The following is a 13,689-nucleotide window of genomic DNA, read 5'->3' as shown; positions in this document are numbered from 1 at the left end:
GCTTGGACCCAGTCTCCCTCGGTTTGAAATAAGGCAATCACTACTTTTACACTGAAAAAAAATTCCCTCTTTCAAATTGACCAAATTTATCAATAATCATTAAAGACAATAATTAGTCAATCAAAATCAATTTTCAGTGACTTTATTACATCATCAAAACGTATTTTAAACTGGATAAAAGTGCATGGTTATGAAGACTCTATGAAGATTTTGACTTTAGCATCTCATTAGGCAAATAATCTTGGTAACCTTGGTGACCAAATTCGATCGACACGCATTAGAACACCAACATGGCGACGATAGCAGTTTTCAGGGCAGAAACAACGGCGTCTGTAGCCTCAAGCTTTGAACAGCTTCACCCAAAAGCGAAACAAAAGCAGAAAGATAAGGCCAAAGAAACTTCTGATCCGCTTAAAGTCTTGGATCCTGCGAGGAAAAAGCTCACATCGGTGGAAGCACAACGAGTAATAGCTGTGGTCGATGATTCTATCAAAAGATTGGAATTAGTTTCGCTGCTTCCTTACATCATTGAAAACTTGAACCGGTTCTCTGTTATCCTTGGATCTGACCTAGTTCAAGTCCTAGAAGAGCATGATCGACTACAATCCTCCTATCAGAGAGCGATTTCCAAGTTTACTCTTGATCAAAGACGTAGCCAGTCCGCCTCTCCTACTCCATCACACGTTTCATCACGGAGATCAAGCGAAGCCTCGCAAGCTACTTTGGAAAATGAAGACGTCCTTGCTCTTCGGGAAAGTAGGCAAAGTTCTGCTGGGAGCAAGCAATCGGCGTCCTTAAAACAAGGTCGTTTAAGCCCATTAGAACAAACAGGCAATCAAGACGAAACTTTGGATCTGAAGATGGTCCAAGCTCTAAGCGCACAGATAAAACATTCTGTCAGGACAATCATGAGATTGTTTGCTTCTAATCCAGCCGCTGTGAATTCACTGAAAGACTTGAGGAACGAAAGGTCGATGGAAGTTAATGGGATGATCGATGAAATAACCACATTGAGAGCGATTTTGTTCGAGAAACTCTTGACAACACCAAGCGAGGAAAAGGAGAGAAAACAGTATTTAAAGCAGATTGTTGCTAGGGAAATGAAATCCAGCGAAAGTGGGCGTAAACTTCAAGAGGAGCTGAAAAGAGCCATAGATGACAAAGAAAATGAGGTAAAATGTTGGCGTTCATTTACTTCCCTCAAGTGTTGGCATCCCCATAAAACAGGCCCAAGGTCAGGTGGGTAGAGGTTTCCTGAGGGGGCCTTCAAATCCACACCCTGTTTTAGACCCTGTTAAGACAAGGGGCCTTATTTCATTAGACTGCTTGCAGTCTGCCTTTTCTCTAAAAATCCATCCAGTTCTTATTTCACCCAGCATGATAATTTGCAAAAAACGACATTACAATAAGGGATTAGGATGCAACGAGAAAGGACAGACTGCAGACTCTTTTGTAGTAAACATACCCCCCTTCATTCCAGAAATGGAGTAGCTGATTGGTCAATTGTACAGCTATCGATGGTCTTTGGTAGGAGATAGCTGGCGATAAAAAATAGTCACGCATCACAACTAACTTATTACGAACAATAATGAACCAAGCAGTTATCGCATATAAGCTAAAAGGTATGAGGATATCTTCCTTAAGAAAAACAGAAGGAAACTGCTCTAAATTTTCTAAATGGAAGGAAAGTCATAGCCTGCAAAAACTGCCGTTTCTCCTTGCTCTTCGCCACTGGGGACATGTTACGCAGAGGAACGTCTGCTATTCAGCGACAGAAATTCCAAACTGATGATGTAAATCAATGTTTACATAATATATCCGGTAGTCCTGGGGTTTTCCACATCCAAATTTGTTCAATTTTACGTTTCTCCTGGTTGATTTTACTAAAGTGTTGCGTTCATCTGCAAACAAGTCCCAGAAAAACTCAACTGCGTCTTCTAGAGAAGAATATATTCCACCAATTTTGACTGTTTTGTGAGAGATTCATCGCCTTTACATTTTACCTTTGTGGCCTTTTGTCTTCTGTCTGTCATTCGCAAACAGTAGCTAAAACAATGTAACTACTCAGTCGACTAATCAGCGCTTCTGACCGGATTCCAGACAGATTTTACACCATCAGTATTGAAATTCTGCCACTGAGTCGCAGATGTTATTCTGCGCTATTTGTCCTCAGCAGCAAAGAGCGAGGAGAAACAGCTGTTTTCGTAGGCTAGGAAGGTCATGGCTATCTTATAGGATTTAAAAAAAGTGTAATTTGGCTCAGATTACTCAGGTTTAATTGGTTGATAAAATTACCTTCACTGACTGTTTTGTTGTCCTCAGACAGAGCAAAAGAGTCATCAGTCTCTTATTTTTTCTTCTCGGGCTTATGCCCTCCTTCGTTACGGCTCACAGCTTCACTGCTCGCTGCTCGCCTGCATGGGTTAGGTGTGGAGAGTAACTTTGCAACGAAAAATAAGAGACTGCTCACAGTCAATTATTTCATGACCCTGATTTATTTTGTTTTCCATACAAAATTATCCAATTCGCCTCGTGGATTGCCCACTTAATTTCTAAAGTGTTTAATTTGTAGATTTCCAAAAGAAATGACATCATTCGCAGACTAAAGAATGACATATATGTTGTTGAGAAGAATGCAGAGGAGCAAAGTCGCAGAATCATCACAGATGCTGCCAAACAGGACGCAGCAGAAATGAAAAACTCAGATAGCAAGAAATCTAAACTTCAACAGGAAATTATTGAACTGAAAAAGAAACTCGAGGGAGACACAGTAGGTCACAGGGAAAGTGAACTGGCCTTGAGAAAAGTAGGTGTTTAGTTACATTTGTAGTTAACCCCAATATCAACATTTATATTCTCCTCATGGTTCTTCATACATTTCTTTTGATACTGCTTGAGAGAATTTGCTCAAATATCAAGCATTCTCATCATCTGTATGTTTGATCACGCATTGTTATTATTTAGAGAAACTGGATGCTAGTTGCAGTATATTGAGGCTGAAAGGGTAAACTAAGTGTTTAAACAATTAACTTTAAAATGCAATGTACTTTATCAACCTCCAATAGGTCTAATGACTTATTTTCAAGCCCACTTGAAAGGGGAATGCTTAGTAGAGGAAAACTGGTAGGTTAAGTATTCTTGTTAGGGAGCTTTTAAGCGTAAAAGCAACCAAGACAACGACGACAGCAAAATCATCAAAAATAAATTGGTTTTATGAGCAAAACAACAGCTCTGCAAGAGCATCACGCTTTTTAGTACATTTCCTTGACGTCCACATCACGAGACAGTACGACCTCAAACCTCCAAATACGAAGTTTTAGGGAGGACGTGAACGTAGGAAGAAGAATTTGCCTTTCTCTTTTTGAAGCCGGATAAAGTCTTTAAGAATTCAACACCAGGAGAAAATCGCCTAGACAAATTCAAATGGTCAACATAGACGCGATACAGTTTGAAAAAAAAAAACGCAAATTCATTTTCTTGGGATTTTTTCACTGCCGTCGTTGTCATCGTTACTTAAGCTCTCTCTTCATATTTGGCGGACTAGGAAAAGGATTAGAAGACTTCATGACACGCAATGGTTATTCGAAGTGCCCTACTACAAACGTTTGCAGGGCTTTGAAAAGTCCTTGAAGAAACTCTGGCTCTAAAGTCCTTGAAACTCATAACAAATTACAAATCGCTTTCAAAAGTCCTTGAATTTTTCTCAAAAGTCTGCTAAACCTCCTTGAAAATAAGACATGAGAACAGCCTTTAATAGGAAAAACGGATTCAACACTCATAGATGTGCAATGGTTTCCCAGTGTGGGTGAATTAATGAACATTTTCCCAGATTTTCTATCTTTTTTTAATTTGCATTCCAAATAAAAATGACTAGCTTGGTGCCTTTTTTGCTGCAATGAATCTCATCATTATTCATCCAATTTTTTTATTGTAGCGCAAGTACAGGATAGAAACAGAAGTTGAGAACTGGATTCAGAAATATGACACAGATATGGGAGAAAGACAGGTACCTTACTCTCACAAAACATAACCGCCCGTGCGGATCCACGTCCCGTGAACCGCTTGTAACGTCATCAGTTAAGTCGGTTTCTCAAACCATTCTCAAATCAGCACGATTCAGTCAAGGAGGACCGAGAAAAAGGCAAAAAAAAACATGTTTCGGTCCGAAAATCCCCATGAAAATCTTGTTCCACTATCCACTTACCCTTTCCTTCCGTCTAATCTGGGATCCAACCTAAAAGCTTTCCCAAAAACTTTTCCCACCGGAATGAAAATGTAGCCTACTAAATACCCAACAAAAGGGGAAAAACGAGGCAAGAAAAGCGCGTAAGCGCGTAGCATGGCGGTTTTGGTCGGGCCGCCGGGCGTACAAACGAGCGAAGGAGGGCGAGGGCTTGCAAAACAACAACTTTGCACGTGCATCACGCTTTTTTGTACATTTCTTTGCCGTTCCTGTACGACTTCGACGTGAAATGACCAAATTTTAAGTTTTTTGAGGACGAGAACGGCAAACCGATAAATTTACCATTTCTGTCTGAACTTGGGCGCGGTCCCCTCTCTTCATCTCCAACCTAAATTCCCTTTTTTAAGTAACTGGGCGACTTGGGATAATCGCGAAAAAAAGTGACAGGATGCGAAGCCTATTTTTCAGGGACGTTTTCACGGACGTCGCCGTTGTCGGATCGTAAGGTCCCTTCCGGTGAACTTACGCAACAGGTCGGCAGATGAAAGAAGACGGCAAACCTTGTGTGACAAGCGTGACAAAACTTTTGTTGGAAACAACTTTTCGCCAAACTTCATTTTCCTTTAAACAGATCTATTTGTAAAGAACCAGAGAATATTGTCCTCTTCTTCAAGCCTTCCTGTTGCGTAAAGTCACTTTTAAGTCCCAATGGTTCCTGTAAACGAACCACTAACTGGGAGCTGCACTGTTTTCGTTGTTTGCAGGATGAATTCGACGCCCTAGACGCCATTTACACCGAAGAAAAGAGGCAACTAAGTGAACTAGAAGAGCGATTCGAGACGCTGAAAAAGGAATATTTAGAGATCATGGAGGCAAGAAGGATAGCTAAAGAGAAAGCAGAGGCAGCCGAGAGAGAACTGAATCTTAAAATACGTGCTGCGAGGTTGATTCAGTCGCTTTGGCGAGCGCATAAGGCCAGAAAAGCGCTCAAGAATAAAAAGAAAAAGGGAAAAGGAAAGAAGGGAAAGAAAAGTGGTGGAAAGAAGAAAAAGAGGTAGTTTGGATTTTGTTGCAACGATGATGTGCCTTAATTGGAACCTGTGCGCAACAATCCAAGCGATGATCAATCAAAAGTGGCAACAAAAATGCCCCCGCCTTCAGCTCCTGAAAAGAATATATCCCGTAAACTTTTTCATTCTGACAATCGCTTTAGCTGTCATTTCGCCCACGCGTCGGTTCGCAAACGTCCCGTTCAGTACTGTCTAAAGTCGTTTCGATTACGAAACAAAACAGGCGCTACGGCATATATATATATATACCTCCTTCATTCAGCCCTGACACTAAAATGTCTGATACACATGTGTATACTTTGTTCTTTAATCCTTTGATCGGCGAAAGAAGCTAGCGAACTGACCAAACTCGATGGCGAACAGGACGTTGGCGAAACGATTCGTACGAGAAATGATCATAAATCGAAATTTTCCTTTCGGATGGTGTTGTACTAGGTTACGTCTCTTGTTTTTATCTCGCAATGGCGCAACAAAACCCTAAGACAAGTTGCAAGAACAACTAACCTGTTCATAGACTTCTTTTTTTCGACCATTCTGACAGAGCGCGAGAGCGAGCGCGGAGGGCGAGAAAAAAAAGAAAGGAAGGAACTTTCCCCGGAACCCCTTGTCCTTGCGATGAATAAATCCCTCGCAGTTTTTATTTTCATACGCGCGCTCGACGATCTCTTTAGAGAAAATGGAGAGTCTGTGAACAGGCTAAAGAAAAACTGCCCGTTATAACGGTACGAATTAGATTACCGTGTCCGCAACTTGTTTATCAGGGAAAAATTAGTACAAGATACATGACGGCTGTACAGAAACATATTAATGTACTACAATTAGTTACAGCAGTGTTGCAATTCTATCTTATACCTTACCTCTCTATTGTTGGTTTTCACATGACGTCACTAAAATTCAAAAATTCGGATATCTCGTATACGAAATATTCCTCTGACCTGAATCTTGGCGAAGGTCTTTGCATATTTACTTCCTTTCATTACCCAGATTCTGGACTTTATCTATTAAACGCTTTTGACTTTTATTTTGATCAATTTTGAATGGCTTGACACTGAAAACCAATGTATACCCCAAAATTACAAATCTGTATTGTAACACTTCAAGACAAATAATAAAGGAAAAAAAAATCTCTTACTTCACTGCTTTCTCTTCCCGCGCCCAGATAGCCCTCGTGGCCGGCTCCTCCCTTTTTAAGCTAAAACCACAGGTAGCCCAGGCTGAGTGAGTACCACAGTACGACAGCTAACTTCTCCTAAAATTTGTGATACGAAACAAGAGGGAATATTCTCTCTTGTACGAAATAAACGTCAATGACACTTGCTTGTTTGCTTACCGTTAGATTTGAATTTTGACACACAGGCTACCTCAGTACTCTTATAGCAGGAGCCTCTGATCTTATGACATGACTAGTCATGGGCTCATACAGATAGGCTCCAAGCTCCTGCCGTTATAGTCACTTGTAAGAACCCGAATGAGAAAGGCACTGTCTTCCTAAAAACTGGCGATTTTTTATTCCTCACTTGAAAATCATCCTTGCTTCTATTCGTTTTTTGTAAATTCTTTAACTAATAACAGCTGGTTAGATATTAGGTTCCGGTCCTTCTATTACCGAACGGTTCCGCCACGCGTGCTATACACGTATCGCGCGCTTGGCACGCAGGAACCGATAGATCAAAGGGCAAAACAACTTTTAAATTGTAGCTGTGTATTTTCTTTTACTGCCAATCATTTCCATGACATGTGGAGCCAGATTAAAGAAAGCTGACAGGATGCCTCTGGCATATTTAAGCAAAAGTCTATAAATAAAGTCAAAGGTTTTTTAAAGCGACAAGGGGGGTAAAAATTAAATACACAAGTACAAAGGCAGTTTTTTTTTCGCCATTGCAAGCTTTCACGGTCTTTGACCTTGGAATTCACTTTGGAAAGTATATTCCCATGCTAAAATAAGACAACACACATTATTAACATAACAAAAGGACCGCCCGATTGTCAGGTACAGGCACATTCAAGGAAAAAAAAGAATTCTCCTTATTTAAAATTGCCTAATTTACTATTCCACGAGGGATAGTGTGTTTAACAAAACTCCATATCAGGTTGGTAAGTGATTTTTCGGCCAATCGGAAATAGAGACGTTTTCGATGATGACGTGCTTTCTTCCCATCCCGTATGCTTGATCTTCGATCTGGCCCAGACTTCAAGATGTAAATAAACAGTGTTTCGCGGAGTGAGCATTCTTATGCAGATTGTTATGATTGTTAAAAGTGGCAATGCGTGAATTTGCCCAACCAATCATCGATCCAAATGTACATGGTTGCCGCAGGATTATTCAACCATGTTGACTGTCATAACACATACTTCATAGGATGACTCAAGGATTTACGTCCTTTCACGTTACAGTGGCTACGTTGTAAGGAAGAAAGGAAGAAAGATAATTCCAGCTAATTATTTTCAACTTCTTATCAACTTTGCAATAACTTCAAAATCAAGGTGGAAGATCACACTCAATTCACGAGTTGTATAAACTGCTGTCAAGTTCTGAGCAGAGTTAAACGTGCATGTATGGATGTAGAATTAGAGGCCGTTGGCTCTCAGCCTAAGGAGGAGAAAGGGCCAAGACAGAGAAATGGCAGAGCAATTTCAAGAAAAATGAAGCGGCAACGACTTATGGACAAAAACGGGCGAATTCATGTAAACTATGTGAACGTTCCAAATCGCAGTCAGCTTTACTACTTGCATGACCATTTTACTACAATGATCGACGCTCAATGGAGATACGTTTTTCTAATTTTCTCGCTGTCCTTTTTAGTTAGCTGGTTAGTCTTCGGGTCAATCTGGTGGGGCATCTACTATTACCGCTCTGAACACCACAACATAGTGTGTATAGAGAAAGTTGATTCGTGGACGGCCGCATTTCTGTTCTCGTTAGAAACGCAGACTACCATTGGTTATGGGGGCCGACAGATCACACCGGACTGTCCGGAAGGAGTCGTTTGCCTGTTAATTCAGTGCATTATTGGCTTGTTAATCTCTTCGACAATGTTAGGACTCATATTTGCTAAAGTTTCACGTCCGCACAAACGAAGTTCAACAATTGTTTTTTCACGCCATGCGGTGATAGCAGCACGCAACGGCAAGCTTTATTTGATGTTTCGCATAGCGGATTTACGCAAAAGGCAGCTCATCGAGTCACACATTCGCGTTTTTCTCATTCGCCCTTATGTCACACAAGAGGGAGAAAACATCTGTTGCTTTAGGCAGCCGTTGCCTGTGAATTGCGATTTGGAGAGTGAGGATGAAGAGAAAGTCTTTCTCTTCTCCCCGGTAATTGTCTCACACGAGATCAACGAGGAGAGTCCTTTCTACGATTATTCGCCGAATGACTTGCTCTTCGCCGACTTTGAAATTGTCGTTCTTCTCGAAGGGATTGTCGAATCTACAGGAATGACTACGCAAGCGAGAACATCGTATTTGAGAGAGGAAATTCATTGGGGTCATTTGTTTGTGGACATGATGGGAAGTGTGTCAAACAACGGGTATTACAACATTGACGTTTCACGACTCCACGAAACATTTCCCAGTCCTGTCGCATTGCCCAGAATGAGTCCACGAGAATTCCACGACTCGAGGCTTCGAGAAAATGGGAACGATAATTCCCACCAGCAGGAACTTATGGAAGAGATAAGCGATCGCGATATAACAGATGTGCCTCAGAGCAACTACGTTCGTAACGGGGTGACTTTAGTTCCAAACGGCGAAGTTGGCCAAGATGTCAACGTCAGTAAATTATGAGACAGTTGATTTGATGGCATTCTGAAACCGACTGACATTAGATAAATATTCACTCTAGCGAAAAATATTAACAAATCCTAATGTTTTCATTCATAGTTGTTAATGGTTTTTTTGTACAAAAAAAAAAAAGTATCAAACCAATTCAATAGTTTAACCTCACCCGCACATCAAATAGCTGGTTTTTTTTTATTTCTGTTGTGATCACCAAACAATTAATTTCCTTTCATGCTGATAGCAGTGTATATTAGTTTCTTTATTTATCAACGCTGTTCCCGTGTATTAAAATGACATTTGTTTTCCGGCTGTTTTTCAACGAGGCACGTATGTTATTAGTCCAACATTTTGGCCAAACCTACGGAATATAGAACGTATGTGACGGTTATTTACTAAATCAGTTTGAATAACTGTTGCTTATTTATTCCTTTAATACTGTCTTATCGCATTTCAGTTCAAATTCGCTCAGAAAGTGGATGTGAATATTACAGATGGTAGTTATGTCTCCGTAACAAGTTTACAAGTTTATTCACAAATCCGCCTTCATATGTTCAAAGTTCAGGAAAGTTATTTAATTATGTGCTGTGACAAATATTCAGTGATCATTAAATTATTTTGTTAAACAGACTGATGTGGTCGTCTTTTAATTAACTGGTCTTTAAGATTTTTAAACTTTCTTGTTTTCCAATAGCTTTTGATCATAGGAGCGTTGCAGCTAGCTAATATCACAGGTCGAGTATCTGTAGTTATCTATGAATGTGTGTTTACCAGAAAAAAACATTCAGGACTCGTTTATCGAAGTTGATATGATCTCTGTCCAAATATAAAGCCACTTCTTACTCTTGTTGTAGTTAATGCCTTAATTTGTTTGTTTCTTACTCATTTTTAATCCCAGAACATTGCTCGATATAAGATAATCTTTTCGTGACGTTCCCAAACCTAAGTTAATAAACCACTTGTCTAGTTATAAAGTTAAACAAGTTCTTTCGCCTCGGGCCACGATTTTGGATTCAGTTAGATACCGCTCTTTGTTTAGCAGCAAATATTAGTAACTACATGCAGTAGTAACGATCCGCCTGCCAGCGAAGTAAGGTTCGTATTTTCAAGAATTATTGATGAAAAAAATCCCGTGATCTCCAGTGGAAATTAATGATAAAGTATACGTCAAGAAATTATACGTCACGCGATGTTTCACAAAGCAGTTGTTGAGCGGGAAAGACCGATATTTGGATTGTTGCGTAAAAACACTGACCCTATTTGAATTAAAATACACCGTTTATGCGTGATTGTGCCTCTTGCTCATCGCTGCGGTCAATTATTATTAAAAATGCAGATTACGAAGTTTTGTATTCGACGGAGACTTAATTTTACATCAGATACATCGTCGTGGTATATAAATAAAAGTTCCGACCTGTAAACGTTCATTTGCGCTCTATCTCTTTTTAATTAATATTGGCACTGTATCTGTAGAATCCTGAACCACGATGATATTGAGCAAATTTAACCGACTTTAACCGTTTTTCAGATCGGAAGTTTCTCGAAGGGTCACTAGGCGAGAGAAGGTCTATTTTTCACATCTGCCGCCGGTGCTGACCTAAACCGTGACTGATCTCGGGCTTATTTCTTTCTGACCATCGGTTTGTGATGAATAAAATTGAACTGGACTGTATATTGGAAGCGATGTTACGATTTCCGGTAACGTAGTTAAATCACCTGGTTACAAGGAGACCGGGAAAAAAATATTCATTAGTACAGGTACTGTTTTTTGCTAAAGAGTGCCCGCTGAAAATCAGTTGCTACGCCACCAATAAACTTCGAACAAACATACAAAGAGACCGCAGCAATTCTAATATTTCTAAGAACTAATTACACCACTTCAGCTTTTTTAAAAGTTAACAAACATATCGCTAGTCAATTTATTCAGCTGGCAGATATCCATCTGTCTTTGACTTTCTTATGCTCTCAGGTTCTCCACGCGAGTGCGCCTACCGAAGCGCGAGTGTCCACGCAGCCAGGTTGCTATGCATGCACTTCCACTCTCTTAAGAATTTATATTTACATTTTCCTTTAATTTCTTTCATCGTCCCAATTATTATTTTGTTTGCATGAATAAAAAGTATCATTCAAAACTTTGATACGTTCACATGCATATGGATTTCATCAGGTTGCGCTTTCGCTCCCTGAACTCTCGTAAGTCCTGCAGATGGCCAAGCTAATTGGACTCGACTGTCTGTTAACAAAGGGACTACTCGCAGTCTATCCGATTATAACTACCACAATTCATTTTCATTTTTTTTTCTTATTGTTATTGCTAAATTTAGTTATCACAGGGAGGTTTGAACAACAATAGACCAATCAGACAAGACAGGAACCCACAAGAAGACAAAAATATAGACAGTTTGCAGGTGAGTAGAATCAGTGACGGTGAAAATGGCCGGCGAATTAGACGTATAGACGTACTTCAAGAGCTGAGTCGTATTGAGTAGTCGAGTCGATGCTACTGCACTCGCAGTTGTCAAAATCAGAAAGCCTGTAATATCTGTTACTCAGTCAGTTAAATCAGTGGCACAAATTAAGGTTGACCCGGCACAAAGGCGGGGGCAAACCCCCTGAAGGACGTAATGGGGTAACTAATAATCACGGGTGACACGGCTGTGTACAAGGATTTCATCAGTCTTCTCATCTCAAATGTTACTTCGGGCTCTGTTGTCAGGCTCCAAAATCATCTCAATGGATGCCAACTGTGTGTTTATCTGATAAACTTAAGGCCAGCGGTAATGAAGCCCCAACAAATCGTCTTTCAAGTCTCCTACACAGTCAGGTCCGTGGCCGCTGCTGTGCGCAATTGCAAGAACTTTGCCGAACGCAAGAAACCCAGCCACAGAACGCAGAAAACACTCTACGGATACTTCCTACTGCCGTTTTCTCTTAATTTCTGTTGCGATGGTTGTGCAATACGTCGCTTTTACGTCTACTAGAGATATGATCAAATCACTACAAGTCATAAAAAAGTCTTATTATTTAATTAAGTTGGAAGCAAGTACCAAAGTGACAAAATAGAAGCACCAATTCCTAATAAGGGATAATCAGCTAAAGAATTTATAAACAACAAAAAGAAGCAAGGCTGAATTTATAGTGAGGAATAAAATGGCCGATATTTTGACTAGTCACCTTTAGAACCCAGACAAATACAATTAAGTAAATCCTATTTCTCACTGTAAATCAGCTTGTTTCTTTTATAAGATTTATGTACTAGACCTCTTTGAAAAATTGGCCTAAACGGACAGCACCCCTTTATGGTAGTAGACTGCAAAACAGTCCGTATTTTTGCGTATTCAAGTACGCGCGAGCAGTCAAACAAAAGGTCTGGAACGGGGCTGAAAACAGAGAGCGAGACAGGGAAGAGACGGGCGTGTGAGGCTCGCGCGCGACCCTTACGTCACGCTTTAGCGATTTCTTTACTGATTTTAAGAAAAAAAACCGACTGTTTTGCAGTATATTACGGTAGTGCCAGCATTTGCCATTAAGCTGGTTAATTTCATGCCTGATGTGGCCGGCCTTAAGGAGAGAGAGTGAGAGAAAAAGGCCTTCTCTAAAATGTTTCGCTGTTTTTTGCATGATACGTACTGTCAATCTGGAACGAAGTTCGCTTTCAGTTTACATGATACTACAATGAAATTTCGCACCCATTTACCGAATTTCAGTCCTTATCAAAACCGGAATGACTTGCGCGGCAAAGGAAATGTCGTTTCGGCATCAAGTAAACCCTAAATACATAAAGAAACATATGGAGGAAGTTTCAGAATGAAAGTCATTCCAGTATCTGATTATCAGGTGAATGGATGTATCATGTTGGAATCCACCATTGAACATCATCATCATCATCATCATCATCATCATCATCGGTCGAGCGAAAAGCAGTCGACTGTTGGATCGGACTTGGAAAGTGCCCACGATATCATTCTCTGAGAAATACTTGCTGGAGTCGATCTCTGTATTCTTGGACTTGGTTGGAAAAGGGCTTACGCGCTCTTCCTGGTGGTCTTCTCCCAGTGGCAGGGCTTACAAAACACGTAGATGTTAGCGGGTTCATCCTTCTCCAGGCGCAAAATAGGGCGAAAGAGCTTGAGCTGACGTGAGATGACCGTAGATAGCAATTAGGGCTCGTGCCAGTGAGATCGTAGATTCGGTCATCGTAACTGACTTTCTCGAAATGTTTGATGTTCAATATGATCCTATAACATGAGGTGGCAAAAGCATTTAGTTCAGTTGGCACCCATGTGACGTCTTTGTTGATTATCCACGTTTTGCAGCCATACAGCAGGAGCACCCAACGAGAATATAGTTCAAAACCACTTAAACATAGCATTGTTGAACGTATTTTAGTATTTTTAAATAAAAAAAAAACGGTAGGTCGAGGCATATTTTTATCCCCTAAAAATTTTTCATCTGTCCGGATTTTCTAGCTGAAAGTCTAGTGATCCGAAAATCATAGGGATCAAAACTTACCTTTTCGAAAATTTCAGCCAGAAAAAGGCTCCCGAAAATTCCAGGTGACCTTTTTAGGGTAAAAATCTGTTAAAAATGGGCAATTATACCATTTTTGGGGGGTTCGAAAATCCTAGGAGAGGCAGGCAAGCAAGAAATTTAACAACA

General features: G+C 40.3%; 2 protein-coding genes across 2 annotated transcripts; both read left to right on the top strand.

Annotated features, from left to right (window-relative positions):
* Positions 1-271: 271 nt before the first annotated feature.
* On the top strand, positions 272-5,247 carry LOC140941423 (dynein regulatory complex protein 10-like). Its single transcript, XM_073390422.1, has 4 exons — positions 272-1,172; positions 2,573-2,806; positions 3,935-4,006; positions 4,948-5,247. Exons 1-4 carry the CDS (start codon positions 291-293, stop codon positions 5,239-5,241), a joined length of 1,482 nt encoding a protein of 493 aa, XP_073246523.1. The 5' UTR covers positions 272-290; the 3' UTR covers positions 5,242-5,247.
* A 1,996-nt stretch (positions 5,248-7,243) lies between these two features.
* LOC140940747 (G protein-activated inward rectifier potassium channel 3-like) lies at positions 7,244-9,660 on the top strand. The gene has a single exon (XM_073389709.1). It carries the CDS (start codon positions 7,810-7,812, stop codon positions 9,037-9,039), a length of 1,230 nt encoding a protein of 409 aa, XP_073245810.1. The 5' UTR covers positions 7,244-7,809; the 3' UTR covers positions 9,040-9,660.
* The last annotated feature ends 4,029 nt before the right edge of the window (positions 9,661-13,689 follow it).

This window comes from Porites lutea, chromosome 6 (assembly GCF_958299795.1).
Source record: "Porites lutea chromosome 6, jaPorLute2.1, whole genome shotgun sequence".
Taxonomy (NCBI): domain Eukaryota; kingdom Metazoa; phylum Cnidaria; class Anthozoa; order Scleractinia; family Poritidae; genus Porites; species Porites lutea.
The sequence above is the reverse complement of the archived record's forward strand: the minus strand, read 5'-3'. Positions and strand labels throughout refer to the sequence as shown.